The sequence below is a fragment of the Gouania willdenowi genome, chromosome 9 (genome assembly GCF_900634775.1).
Source record: "Gouania willdenowi chromosome 9, fGouWil2.1, whole genome shotgun sequence".
NCBI classification, from domain to species: Eukaryota; Metazoa; Chordata; class Actinopteri; order Blenniiformes; family Gobiesocidae; genus Gouania; species Gouania willdenowi.
In genome coordinates, this window is record NC_041052.1 from 40,148,501 (window position 1) to 40,164,312 (window position 15,812).

General features: G+C 36.4%; 1 protein-coding gene across 1 annotated transcript in view; it reads right to left on the bottom strand.

Annotated features, from left to right (window-relative positions):
* pdlim5a (PDZ and LIM domain 5a) overlaps positions 1-15,812 on the bottom strand; it is a 95,301-nt gene that overhangs the window by 31,692 nt on the left and 47,797 nt on the right. The window contains exons 4-6 of the mRNA XM_028456503.1: positions 12,068-12,110; positions 9,314-9,717; positions 13-185 (exon numbers count right to left, since the gene is read on the bottom strand). Coding sequence (XP_028312304.1) covers positions 13-185; positions 9,314-9,717; positions 12,068-12,110 — 620 coding nt within the window. The remainder of the gene's footprint in view (positions 1-12; positions 186-9,313; positions 9,718-12,067; positions 12,111-15,812) is intronic.

The window sequence follows — 15,812 nt, forward strand, 5'->3', positions numbered from 1 at the left end:
ACGCTGACTCACTGTTCTCTGTTCCTGTGATCTGAGCCAGAATCCTGAAGGATCTGGACTGGGTGGTTCCTGTGCGTGGGCGCCAGTCCTCAGTGTCCTCAGTGATACGCTTCCTACTGGCATCAGCGTGAGTAGGAACGTGGTAGAAATGGATGTCTGTGTCCACGACATGTTTCCTGGGAACGCTGACAATGGAAGACAATTATGAAACCTTACACAACATTGTTTACTCTGCACATTTTTTACACATAGCACGGCAGTTATACATTAGCTTAAGATGTTCACTTCTGGAAGAAAGCATGAGCATTTGTACATGGGGTTTTTGGGTATACTGAATACATTTTCAATGGTTCCCTCTCAAAATCAAGAAATCCAAGATGGCCGCCATCCATATTGCCAATTTCTATTTGACGTAGAAACATGATCTTTGTGGCAAAATATAGGTTTTTGGGGACAAGAATTGCGATGAAATAGTTGAAAATGCTACAAATGCATATAGTGAATGGTCTTATTAATGGGTAAGACTGAAAATAAATCATCTTTAGCACAAAAAGTAATGAAATGTGTTCATGTGTTAAAGTTTTTTGTTTATTTCCTTTTTAAATGTGATGAGCAGCAGCGCTGACTATGTGGGTGACAGTGACACCCATAAAAACTGCCAAATCTTCTTACCTCTACTTTTTGCACTTGTGTTGAGGTTTTATATAAAATCCTCTGTGATTTTGCCAACATTCAATGTTTAATGTCTAATGTTACAGAGAAATTCCCCTTTTTCTGACATCACTGTACCGTTATATTAATAATCTAGTATGAATTATACCACTCTTTCATAAAGACTGCCTTTATCTACTTTAATTTACTGTAAGAGCTCACACTCATCTTCCACTCACAAATCAACATGAATCCAAAATAAGTAGGATTTTATGAAATTGTTACATTTTAAGAAGAAAAGAAATAAAACTACTGTACATAATGTTGTAGACATACACATGTACAATCATACAAAGCATTCCTAGGTGAATGAAATATGTTGACTGAAACATAATGAGGCTAAAAATGTCTTGAACCACCGGCAGCCGGGAGTGTGCATGCATTCAGCCTGGGTGAAATAAAGTTATTCTTATACCATAATCTATGTTGTTGGACTTTTAAATGCTTTTCATCCTTATGTATCATTTTATTCTATCCTACCTGTGTCTAACTTAGTGATTTACAGCAAGTCTATCCCTCCATGTTAAAGTGTATTTCACATTAAAGCACATGTATTCAGTGTTGTATCATATATCATGTAGAACATCATAAATAATAATAACTGCTTAATTTGAGCTACTTTACTCTCTCATTCTTTAAGAAACAGGAGGTTCTGAACATTTCAAGCTGCATTTTGGATTTTATCAGTTCATGTTTTGGTACTGCAGCTAAAATGAAGCAGAAAGCACTAGAAGGCACTTTAAATGTATCTCTTTTTTGTAGCAAAGTTACAGTGTTCACTTAAGTCTTCAAGGTGCAGCTATTTCAGTTCAGTTATTTACTTGTTTGTGAAATATTTTTATCAAAATAAGAAAAATGTCAAAAGTAATTTTGTTAATGTTTTCTCCTTTATGTAAAGCGTCTTTGTGGGTATGGTGAAGACCACTATGCAAGTGTTAGAAAGTATTCTGATAATAATAATAATAATAATAATAATAATAATAATAATATCAATTACTTGGTATTAAAAAATACAAAAAATGCCATATAAGGGGACTGTTACGGCTGGTGCCTCATGGCCTCTCAGCCTGCCCTTCCTCCTCTCCTAACACACCTGACTCACATCAGTAATCAGGTAGGAGAGGGAGGAGGAGCTTATAAAGGGGAGAGAGGACCAGAAGGAGGGAGGCACAACAACTGACCAGCAGCAGACATGTGGGGAGAGTTCTTCAGCTCCCCACTGGAGATCTTTGTAAGTTTGTTATTTTAGTTTGGACTGGAAATTTCTGGTAGTCCTGTTTTCGTGTTCCGGTAGTTTTAGTCTTTTGTATGTTTTTGTAGTTTAGAGGGTGGACGCTGGGACGATGGCCCTGTATAGGGTTGGCCCAGTGTCCTCCCTACTTTTGTTCAGTTTGGCCAGGGTCTCCAGTCCCTTTAGTTTGTTCTGTTGATACTTTTAGAATTTTGTTAATAAATACTTTTGATAAACCTTTGATTTCTGTGTGGAGTCTTGTTTATGTTGAGGCCCCTCGAGCCTTGACATAACATCCTAGAGGGGGTTGTAACAGGGTCACCCAAAGAAAATCTGGCCTAGGGCGCCAATGAGGCTAGGGCTGGTACTGTAGAGAAAGATCTAATATGGCAACCATCTGTGTTAGAAATTCAACAACCCTCTATAACGTCAATATTGTTGAGTGAAAACAAGAGAATGGTTTTCAAAAGTCAGGATGAAAAGGGAAGGAGGGAAATTGTGATGCATCAAGTTGAATAATCAGCACATATCAAAATAACTGTATTTCAAGCCGATTCACCGCAAACCTACATTTTGCCACAAAGATCACGTCTCGATGTCAAACAGAACTGAAGTTATGATAAGGTTGAAATTCACAATACAAATAGTGGCCATGTTGGATCTTCCTCTGAGCAAAATTTACGGTATTTTAAGATATAATTCACCACTGAGATCATGTTTCTATGTCAAATCAAACCAAAGTTACAACAAAATCCAAAATGGCATTATGGATGGCGGCCATCTTGGATTTCTTGATTTTTGAGTGGGAACCATTTAAAATGGATTCAGCATACTCAAAAAAACCCATGTACACATTTTCATGCTTTCTTCCAGAAGTGAACAGGTTTTAGACAAATCTGCTGGGCTTAATGTAAAGATGAGACGAGCAAATTAATGATGATATGAGGTTGTTTCTTTTTGTGAGAAAATGAGTGATCAAACAAAGCAAATCTAGTTTTTAAAATGTAATTTCAAATGAGATATTTCATGTTACATGAGTTGGCACACTGCACACTTTGTTAAAGATAAATGGTCAGTTAGATTTTAGCTAGATAAAGCTAAACCTATATTGGATACCTTGGGGCTCTGGGTTTTCTTAAAACCAAAGACAAACACATAGAAATTATCATTAGGATTTTTAAAGAAAATAAAAATAATGCATAAAATAACAATGAAAAATAACAATAAAAAGTCTTACTTCAAAATACTTTGAGGTCCACTAGGAGAAAAAAAATACAGTAAAAAGACAAATATTTGAGAAAATATAATAATAATAATAATAATTTGAAAACAAATTCAACACTTTAGTTTAGGGAACATCTATTAACCATTAATTAGTTGCTTATTAGCATTTGTAACATATTGACTCTTAATTATTCATTATTAAGTACTTATTAATGCCTTATTCTGCATGGCCTTAATATACAACCAGTAAGCCATGAACTAAGAGTTTTCCCTGAATAACCTCAGAAATATTACTTATTAGTATTAAGTAAGGAAATTGTTGTATATGAATTACAATCTTAACATGCTATGGTTAGGATTAGGGTTAGGATTAAAGTAAATCCAATCCTAATCCCAACCCTAACCCTCATTGGAGTGTGAGACTGCCATGAAGTGTATAATAAGGTATTAATAAGTACTTAATAATTACAAATTAAGAGCCAATATGTTACTAATGCTAATAAGCAACTAATTAATGGTTAATAGATGTTCCCTAAACTAAAGTGTTACCACAAATTTGTAATTCAAGCAGAAAAGAAATAAATCCATGCTGTTCTATTTGTGTCCACGTGGTGGTGCTGTTTCACTATTAAAAATGTTCCATATTGGGGCCTAAGTGTAAGTGTGAAAAATAATTACATTTGTGTATTTTATGTTAATTAAATAAAGATAAGTGCAACTGTGCCCATTGGCAGCAGAAGCTGACACTGAATAGTTGATGAAATATTAACAAATCATCACCAAGTGTGTGTGTGTGTGGGGGTAAAAAATAACATGCGTGTTTAAAGGAACTGAAACTATTCCTGGAATCAGTGTCAATAAATCACCAACCCATGGCACGCATTGAACCAACAAGTGATTTATGAGTGTGTTTCAACACGTCCGTGTTAAACCAGGAGCTGAGGGGGTGTGGCTTTATCAGCTCATAGTGAGTCTGGTCACACACTAATATTAAACCTGAACGTGTAGAAGAACACAACACAGTAAGTGTCATTGTGTGAGAACAAGATTAGCTTTGGAAAGTTATCAATCTGTATGGAAGAGGATTAGGGCCTATTTTTGTGGAGAAAATAATTTGGCAAAATGTCAAGAATAAAGTTGAAATATCGAGATTGGGGATGTCGGGCATTCGGGTAAGTAGTGACGTTTCTGCCTAGCAATGTCAGTTGCCATTAGTTTGAGGGTTTCACCATGCTGGACAGCTGCTGTGTGTTTGGCTGTTTGTCCTATGGCAAAAATAATTAATATATAAAGTTTTTTATATTTACAAAAGAGAAAAAAAACGCTGGCTTTCCAACATAGGAGGGCGGAATTGCTGGAGTCTGGTAGGGTGGACAAGGGTAAAAAACTTCCCATTCCTACGTGTGCTATCTACATTTCATAACGAGTAAATGAAGTGAACAGTTAAGATCTGAAATGAGGAATTGGGGGTTTTCGGGGCATCTTGATGGCTTTAGTTTTCATTCTAGATAGTAACATGTTGTATTCATATCTGGTGTAAAGTCCCATGAAATGGGCTTTATTTGACTTTTTGATGGAAATGAAATTTACAATACTTTGAAATTCCATACAAAACTTTAATATAACTGACAGCAAGTCATATTTAATACATTTAGAGTAATTTTAAAGATTTATTGAAACAGCAATTGTGGTCTCACAGCCGCACCACTTTAAAAGATTTTAACATTTTATATTTATATGAATCTTATACAAATACTGAGCTATAAGTCACTCCAGCATTTAACTAAAGGCAGTTTTTTCATCGGACATACAGGTTACTGATGAGTAATTTTCCTCCATCTCAAGATGGCGCCCGTTTATTTACTACTGCTAACGTCATTTGTGACGTAAGCCCATCTTCCCGAATTAAAGTTGAAATGACGAGAATTGGGTTGAAATATAATGTTAAGATTAAAGTTAAAATTTCAAAAATTAACTCTCAATACAATATTGTGATAAAAGTCAAAGGTTTGCTAATGAAGTCAAAACTACGGAAACTGACTTGGGCCAATTCACCATATATGACAACAAACAGCAGATCATGGCCGTGTATAGATGAATGCATGAAACTATACTTTAAAGTTGGGTTCAATAACAAAGAGATTCTTTCTCTTTTGGCTCATGATCATGGTGTTGAAATCTCTTTAAGGCACATGTCAAACTTTAGGACCGGGGGCCAAATCCAGCCCTTTAGAGCATCAAATTTGGCCCACATAAGAAAGTAAAAATGATAGAAAAAAAATGAAATAATTTGTCGATTGCCAACAAATTCAGTTGTAGATATCTCAGCCCCTACAAACACAAAAAATCGATTAAAAATCCACAATATTTGCAGTCATTTTTAATCTCAAATTTTTGAAAGACCTCTCATTTTTTTCAAAATCTGGCAACTTTCCTCAAATTATTCCACAAAATGTACCCAAATTTTCAGAATCTGCTTTAAGAATTTTGAAGAGTTACTGACAAACACTGGTGTATTATGAGTTTATTTTTGAAATTTCAACTTCATTCTCGACATTTCCTCTTTATTCTTGATTTACCCAAGATTATTTTCTCCATCAAAATTGGCCCTGCTCCTCTTCCGTACATCTGTAATAGACCTACACTGTGAGAGTAAAATCCTTCAAGAATTATCAGAGCTAATCAAAAACTGAGTTAGAAAAGTTCAGAAAATGTCATAATTGAAAAATTATGTGCATGCACTTGACTAACTTTGTGACTCGTGTTGATGCTTCTCCCTGCAGAGCAGGAAAAGAGAGAAAAGGAAAGAGAGAGTGACACTATATGATATACACTGATTTTAACCAGCAGGAAAACACAAACAAAGGTCCCGTCTGAAACAAGCCATACAGCATAAACAGCATATACAGCATTAAAAAGCATGCGACATACAGACAAGATGAAGGACACATGCTATAAAACATGCATTTATAGTAAGAATATCTAACCTTAAAGCTGCTGGTGACGATCCCCAACATTTTTAAAATTGTACCTGTATGTCAATCAAAAGTTGCTCTTATCCACTACTGATGCCAGTAAGCCTCCAAAAACTGACAAAGTGACATTTATGGTGTTTTCATGGATTGAAAACTCTGCTAAAATGTGGATTTTCCATGAGAACGCCTGAATACGGCAGAAAAGTATTGTCTCATGGACTGATGTCATATCACAGAGATATATGACACCATAAACAAACTAAAATAAAAAAAATCATCAAGCTAATCACTGTCTTCATTGTCTGGCAAAGAACCTCCAGAAAACACAGTAAGAATGAAAAAAAAAAACTTCTTATCAGAAATGTAACTTCTATTCCCTGTACGACCAGAGTTAGAACTTAGTCCGCATCACCAAAAGTAAGTCGGACTTGGTTCCAGTGAGGGTTGGACTCGTCCAGGAGGTGCAGACAGGGTGTAGAGGGGGTCCAGTTTGAGTCCATGGTTCTCGACCGGAGAAAGTTGGAGTGCCTTCTCCGGGTTGGAGATGAGGTCCTGCCCCAAGTGAAGGAGTTCCAGTTCCTCAGGGTCTTGTTCACGAGTGAAGAAAGGATTGAACGAGAAATTGACAGGTGAAATGGTGCGGCGTCTGCAGTGATGGAGTCTGCACGGATCCATCGTGGTGAAGAAGGAGCTGAGCCAAAAGATCTCGATTTACCGATGGATCATGGTTCCTACCCTCACCTATGGTCATGAGATTTGGGTCATGACCCAAAGAACGAGATCTCTGGTACAAGCAGCCAAAGTGAGTGGCTGGGCTCTCCCTTAGAGATAGGGTGAGAAGCTCAGTCATTTGGGAGGGGCAGAAGATGGTAACTTCCAAGATAGCAGTCCAACCCTGTATCATAAAATTTACGTGATAACGTGAGGAATTTCATACAATTTGTGGCAAAACCACGAAAAAGAATAAATTCTACTTCCTCCATGTGTTTGCACAGATTTAACCTCTCCTTGTCCACAGTGTCACAAAATGTTTTTGCTTTGGTGCCATCTTTGCATTCTTCTACAGGATTCCTAATCCCACAATGCAATGTGCAAAACTTTTCTGAAATTCGAACCACATGATCATTCGTCAACAAACCCAATTTTTGTGATGGATTCAAAAACAGTGAATTTTAATCTTTGACATTTGTTTGTGCGTAAAGTCTTCCATTTTTGTGACAGAAAAAGCATCTAGGCCCACACTCTGTCATCATCTGTGTAAAAAGAGGTGCTGGGATCGTCACTGGCAGCTTTAAATGTAAATCTGAAATAATTCTCACGAGGGATATGAACCCAACACATGGCAGCATTTGCGGCTTGGCTGTCCATAACTGTAAGGTTATATTGAGTCTCACTAAAAGAGAAACCAATGATGAGTGTTGATGCAGAGAAGAAACTGAACATAACACAACTATCAATACTTTTGTCTTTCATTTGCTTTTATCAGAATTAATAAATAAACCTTCAGCACATTCACTAGATTCAAGAATAAAAAGCTGAAAAACCGACACCACAGTAGAGATCAAACAACCTGTTAAAAGCTGGTTGGTTTAGCCAGAGATAAAGTTAAAGTGTAAATCTACATGGACTGAAGACTGAAATCTTTCTGTGGCTGATTGAGGAGATGAGAATACCATAGAGATCATGTATCCAATGCTAGATACTGTATATATAAACATCATAGTCATAGCATCAGAGCATAACAACAGTCACTATGACATAGGTAGTGTTTTGGGTTAAAGTAAATCAAGTTTACTTTAGATGGTGAAACTGATTATGTTAATGAAGAAAAAACAAAACAAAACAAAAAAACAATGCAGTTTGAATGGAAAAGATGAAATTTTGCCATAATGGAATAATATTGTGCTGGACTTTTCATTCATTCCATATATTCCCAGAGTCAATAAATATATATCTTGCTGTTTTCGTTCATTAATTCTTCTATTTTAATGCTACTGACCGGTACAGTGGAAAGATGGATGGATTAATCAAAGGATGTATGGCAAACATTGTTTTTATAGCAAATGTTATTTTTTTTTTGCAAATAGTGTCTGAATTTTGTACTTATATCCTCACTTATATATATATATATTTAGAAATATACACAAACAACTCTATAGCTTACCAGTAATTAGCTTAGTTGACAACCTTTACAGCCATATCACTGATTACTAGGGGTGGGGCGATACGTTGCGCAACAAGATATTGCGATATTAAAACGTTACAAGAGGTTTTGTTGAGGGTACAAGTGGTATCATGATCTGCAGCTACAATCTGCAGTTTTTATTCTTTATTATGCAGGAGGCATTACACGTTTTTTTCTTCCGTCACAGACGCGTTTCAAAAATGTCCTCTTTCATTTTGATCTGGAATTTCAGCGTTTTCAGATTTAACGGCTTCATCTTTGAACTTCAGCTGTTCAACCATTCTTAAACAGATTTCAATCATTCAAGTTTTAAAATATTTAGCTGTCATTTGTCTTTTAACTGGTATTTTGGTAACTTTTCTTTATTTTCAACTGTTTTTGACCTACAGCCATTCAACTTCAGCGATTTTTCAGCTCCAATCCCATTTTCAGAGTGGATGGATGGATCTTCTTAATTCCCTAATGCAGCGTACTGCGATACATCCTCACAATACCTTCAGGAAATGCAAATATTCTAGTTCCTATTGAGTTAAATAGGTCATACCTAGAGTAAGTATGTAAACATGTCCAGAGTTAAAGTAAAATAAAATAAGGTCATTTTTTGTTTTATTTTTTTTTTTCCATCGTTATAGTAGCAAAGCCTTTATCATCTATGGTATCACATCATAATCCCAGTATATCTGATTTATTACTCAATCTATAATTGCCTTTGTAAATTCCTGGGTGACCAGCTGAGTATAAAGTCCTATCTCCTTTAATATAACACTGTCATAAAAAGCCATTACTGGCATTTGATATATTTTTTAACAAGTTGTGGAAAAATTCCATCCACTAGAAAATAGCTTATTTTATGTATTTTATTTAAATCTGTGAGGATGTCAAACAGACAGATATAGATTTAGATAGTGAGCAGAGCTTTAAGGAACAGAGATAAAATAGTGCAATAATAACCTGTGTGAATCACCTATCAATATTATTACCACTCACCCATTAAACTGCAAGGACAAGGCTCCGCCCTGACTCTCCAATAGGCCCCGCCTCTGCCCCATGGCCACCTCACACGCATTCTCAGTGGAGTAGAGGTTGATTGGTGTGTTATACACCGACGGCTGAGGCGGAACCAGGACGGGGGGGGAGGAGGACGAATAAGAAGGAGGAGGGGGTGGGGGTGGCGGTGCGGTACAGGAGTAGGGGGAGGGGGAGGCAGGGGTGAAAGCAGAGGATGGAGACGGGATGAAAGTGGAAGGAGGGAAGTGTGGAGGAGGAAATTCACTCTCTGATCTGGAGCCTCCGAAAGGTTTGGGGGCCTTGTTGTAGGGGTCATTGGGGAGGCTGGTGGAGTGGGGGGGATGGGTGATGGCTACTGGTTTTATAATGTCCGATCTATCGCCCTATACCAGTATGAGAGAAGAGCATGCACACACAAAGACAAATAAATGACAGCAAAGCACACAGTATATACTGATGTCTCCCATAGGTCAGAAATGATAAAACAACAGATGTAAAAACTCTGATTTTGTGTTTTAAAGTTCCAGTTCAGGCCATCACCTACACATCGTGTCAGTTTCCCCCTTTCTATTTTGTTTCAACGTGTCACGCTACATTGTGAGAACTTTAGCAGTGTTCTCGCCAGCGCTGTTCAGCGTAGGGACCCCCTACGCTGTGACTTTGATGCCCTACACTTTGTTTCAACCAGTGTAAGGAGCTTTTTTGGTAGTTTTTCCCTCTTTTTAAATCGGTACCGTCCTAATAAATGGGGACTTCCAGGTGTGCCCGTGTTGTTTTAACTCTGTTTAATCTGCATAACCAAGAAACACATACATCAGTCGCAGCTTCTATTTGCTCAGATGCTCTTGCCTTCACCTGAGGACCCCGAGGACCCCTGCAGCTACTTAGCTGTCCATGATGTTGCCTGTGTGCATCCTCCACTTGGTAACCAATACTCACCACTCAAATTGGTAACACTTGAAGTGTTATACATAAAGGCTGACGTTACGCTGTCGTTATTATGACACGACACCTGTCATTAGCATAATTAAGGCTATCACTCATTCAGTGCCAGCCGTTTTTGAGCATTTGACTGATTTTAAAGACCCACAGAATATTTTGTATATGACAAACTGAAATCTGACACCAGATTCTGAAAGATTGAAGCCTCTACTTTCATCAGAATTTTTTTTTGTTTTTGTTTGTTTCTGGCTTGTTTCGTTTTGCCGTAATCAGCCGTTGAATAGACCTTTCGCGGTGACATCATCATCCGGGACATTTGCCTTAGCAACGCCCACCGCCATTTTAAGAGGGCTGTACATTTGCCTGACAACCGCTATTTACACTATTTACCGTGGACAACACAAAGGTTTTACTCAATGTTGTACGAATATTTCAGCAGATTAGAGCCAAAGGCCAAGCACTGATATGAAGGGAAGTTACATCTGGTTGATTTGGAATCATGTCCATAACAAACACCTCAAAATTCACGGAAACCTGAAAACATGGCCAGATCTCCAATGGCTGCTATTTACGAGTAGCTCATTAACAGCCCTGGTGTGTACACAATGGAGAAGATGAGGACTTACAAAAGCTTGGATGCATATTTTTTCTTTAAGGTAGGCTTATGTATGTGTTTTTGGGTCTATATAGGCCTGTGTCATCATAATTGGCTCGTTACGCAATGTGGCTATGCTAGGCTAGTATAATAATAATAATAATAATAATAATAATAATAATAATAATAATACAGCCTAGAATAAAACAAAAATGGATATATGAAGCACATTTGTTTATTTAATAAACTTAGTTCATATACAAGTCAAGGCATTGCATATTTACTGATAATTTCATGTTGCTTGTCTTCAAGTTATACATACTACACATACCACATGAAAAATTCCTGGTGTGAACCCTGTTTAGCATGCCCCTTCAGCTAATAGCATAAGCATATTAAAGCTCTGCATTCATATTCAGTGACAGGATAACATGATCACTAGTTAACCTCTAACGCGTACAGCAGCATTTTAAATGGGATTAGAAGCCAAATTTGACATATTTATTCATTTGCTACACTTCTTAGACAAGCATTCACCCATTTTGTGGTGGAAAATTAAATATCAATTATAATTAATGTTATTTAAGCAGACGTTTTTAAACAAGAATGAAAAATAGCATGTACATTTGTGGTATTGTCCCAAAACATGCAATTGAGTTATTACCATATCATGTTGGGGTCAAATTTTGAATAAAAATGGAGAGAAAAAAAATGGTTCAAATTGCTTTTTCTGTTCTAGAACGTAAACTTTTGTGTTTTCCGTTCTTGTTCTGTGATCACGGTGTCAATCCAAATGTGTTAAAGCGGTGGTTGTATGATTGTAGTCAGGGAAACATCAGTATATTTCACAGTTAACTTAAAAAATATATCGTAAGCAAAACACACATCAAGACCCAAACTACGTAGCAGTCATGCAACAAATCATTTTTCTGGTGTTGTTTCAGACGATGGAATAAATGCTGAAAGCTTCCCAGGTGAAATATGCTTCTCATGTGATTCCACGTTGGATTTGTAATGATATAAATCAGGACTTTTTATTCCTGGTCCTGGAGAGAAACTGTACTAGTAGAGAAATGCAGTTTATGCCTCCGTTAAATGATATCTGTAACAATTTCATAAAGCAGCAATTTTCACCTGGAAAGCTTTTGTTGAATTAAACATGTTTATTTCTTCATTTTTATTTTATTTTACAGTACCTTTGGTGCCACGGGGGGCGGGACTTTGGGAACACTGGGAGCCCTAAAAAGTAAGAAAAAGGAAAGGTAAATGACATGATTTACAGTGACGTAAAACAGTTTGATTCTTCTTTTTGAAAAATGGGGATGTTATTCAACACCATGTGGTTAAAACCACCAAAATGATTCCAAATGTTTGCTGTAATTTATGAACTTATTGAAAACAGTTCAGATCCTGCAGATCTTAAAAAAACCTGTGGGTACAATAAATCCAAAGCTGAAAGTAAAGGATTACAAGTATTCAAGTTACTGTAATTGAGTTGCTTTTATAGGTACTTGTACTTTTTTTAATATACAGTAAGTAAGTAAGTAGTTTATTTATAAAGCGATTTTTGCAGATAAAATCACAAAGTGCTGTACAGAGTTGTGGTAGAAGTACAAGTGCAACACAATAGAATAATAAAACAAGAGTGCATAAACATCATAAGAACAGCAACATTAAAGGATAAATAAAAATTAAAATCCAGTAACTAAAAGCTTTACTGTAAAGTAAAGTCTTCAGCAGTTTTTTTAAAAGTGTCCACACAGTTGAGCTCCCTGAGAGACTGGTGCAGGTTATTCCAGAGTCTGGGAGCTACAGCCTGGAACACCAGGTCTCCTCTGGTCTTAAATGTAGTTTTTGGGGTCTTTAGGAGACCCTGACCTGAAGACCGAAGGCATCGCCCTGAAGTGTAGGGGCACAACAAGTCTGAGATATATTTAGGGGCCTGACCATGTAATGCTCGGAACGTGAGAACTAATATTTTATATTCTATGCAAAACTTAACTGGAAGCCAGTGCAGAGTAGCAAGAATGGAGGTGATGTGGGATGTTCTAGAAGCACCAGTTAAAAGTCTGGCAGCAGCTTCTGAACGACTTATTAAAACAAGTAAAAACAGAATTACAGTAGTCAATACGTGATGATATAAATGCGTGTATGACCAGTTCCAGATCTGATTTTGATAAAAGATGCCTCACTTTAGAGATATTACTCAGGTGGTAAAAACAGTTTTTAGTCAGTAATTTTACTTGTAACTTATGTTTTAAAAGTAGTAAAATAATTTGTTACATTTCGACATCCAACCATTGCTGAGTAAATTAATATTACTTTTGTGTTTTAAAATAATCAACAGACATTGTGAATTTAACAAAAATAAGTGACATCACATCATAGCCGACCAATCAGATTAAACCTAATGCATCGCCCCAAAACGGCATTGAATGGAAGTTATTTTCTCTGTTTTAAAGTTCATAAATGTATCTATACTAAGAGCATGAGACGTCTTTGATATTTTTAATTGAATTTATTGGTGTTAATTGATTTAATTTTTTAAATAATTGTACATTTTGACAAACCTTTTATTTTCTACAGACGCCTTTGTGGAAAATAAATGAAGTTCCAATTGTGATAGATTTGGTCTCTGCCTTTTTTAAGTTTCTACATGAGATGTTTACTGTATGTAAGGGACCCGTACCAAGATTTATCACCAAGAATAAATGTGGAGGGTGAAAGTAACTAGTAACTTTTACATTGAGTACTATTGAATTGAGCTACTTTTTACTTGTACTTGAGTATTTTATGTATAACTTACTTGTACTTGAGTACAATTTCAATGAAGTACCAGTACTTCTACTTGGGTAGAATACATCAGTACTCTTTACAGTAAATTCCATCTGAACCTAAAGCCTAAAGATGCCCACAGATTTTATGCGGGAAAATGAGTAATTTCAACATCATTGTGTTACTTCTACATAGACATAAAATACAAAATATGTAAGAACCCAAAAATATCCAAAGCAATAAGTGACAGATATCAGCCCCAACAGGATCTTCACTTGTTATTTCCTAGTTTTTGTGACCAATTTCTATTCAAGTAAACGAAATATGTTGTAATTAAAGGAAAATTTCAAGGATTTATTTTTTTCATTTTTTCCAACAGTTTAACATTAGAAATGACTTAAAGCCCCTGCAAATATTGTTGAGTTTAATTTACACAATAATTCATGTTTTCTCTTCTTTTTTATTTTTCTCCAGCAGGCCAAATTGGATGCTCCAAAGGGCCGGATTTGGCCCCCGGGCCATTAGTTTGACACGTGTTTGTGGGGATGTGTGTGTGCTTTGGTAAGCAGCTGTTTCTAGTTTTTAAAGCCCTGTATCAACCTGATACTCTTGGTGTTTGAGACCCTAGAGCTGTGATCTCCTCTAAAGGTCATCTAGGGAACACGACTGTAACTCCCCTCACTCTCTTACATTTTAGAATCAGTTTTTATTTTCATTTTACTCAGATCATTTACTGTATCATCACTTGACCCAGTTTGTTTCCCCTGACCTGCCTGCATTCAAAATATACTGCAGCAAAAATAAAGTAGAATAATGTTCCTTAGCAGCAGTCATATATCTATAATAATTACTTACTCCAACAAACAATCCACAGCACATCATTTAAATTAACCTTTTTTAAAATCACAGCTTCATTGACTAAGATGAGAACTCCATAAACTATACAAACATTCTCTAACACATAGTAAAAGCTACGTAAACTGTGAAGTAAATGAAGACATGTAAACGTAAATGTCATCAACCCTGGATTCCTTTCAAGGCAAGGCAAATCTATTTGTATAGCGCATTTCATACACAAGGCAACTCAATGTGCTTTACATGGTAAAACATACAACAGCTTAAAATCAATAAGAACATTTAAAAGAATTAGTAAAATCAATTAAAATCATCAACAAACACATGACATCAACAACAAGACCAACAATCTCTCTCTCAATCATACGCAGTAGAGAAAAAAAGTGTCTTTAACGTTGATTTAAAAATGTTCACATGTGATGCTGACTTCAGCTCTGCTGCAGTTTGTTCCACTTCTTTGCAGCATTTCAGAGCAGCTTTGCATTCTAGAAACTTCCACAGGGAGGTTCATGTCCTTCAACCTCCTGAATTCAACCCATGCAGCTCATCATCATCATCATCATCATCATCATCATCATCAGAAACAAACTCTAGCTTGGCCTTTTCCTCTCTCTTTAAGGCTGCAGTATGTAGAATCATGAGACTTGTATAGATACAACCACTCTCCCCCTCCGTTCCCTGAGATGTTAGCGACTTTTTTTCTCCTTAAAGAATAGTGACAAATGTAGAGACTTTATCTTGTGTTAATTGAGTTTTATGACATTTTAGAGACATCAAAGCATGAAAGCACATATCACTCACTGTGTTTCCATTACAGATTTTTGCAAAAATAAAAGCGATTTTACTAAATGTGTATATAAATGCAGTAATAATTTTAAAGTCTAATGCTAAGAGATGTCTGGGTCTCCTCTTCTGTCCACACGTACCGCACCATGCTTTGCCAGAGAGTAGTGGTCATGTGACCAGGTATGTCATGTTCTGTGACTTGTATTTGCGCAAAAAGTGTTTCCATAGCGCATTTGCGACACGTTTCAATATTGAAACGTCTGGAAAAACCTCCTCCTGAAAGCGTGAAAACATTTTAGCGATATTTGAGTGTTTGTTCAATATAATCAGTTATTAAAGCGTTAGAGTTTTTGTGCATTTCCGTGTGTAATGTTATCTCTGCTTTGTAAACAGTAAGAGGCTCACAGCTCCTTCTCTGTCATCATCAGAGCAGACACTTCACGTCCAGACTTTAAATTTTTTGCGTTTATTCTCTCCACCTTGGATTTGTTCCTCTTAGTTTTACAAGCGATTTATCCCGTCTGC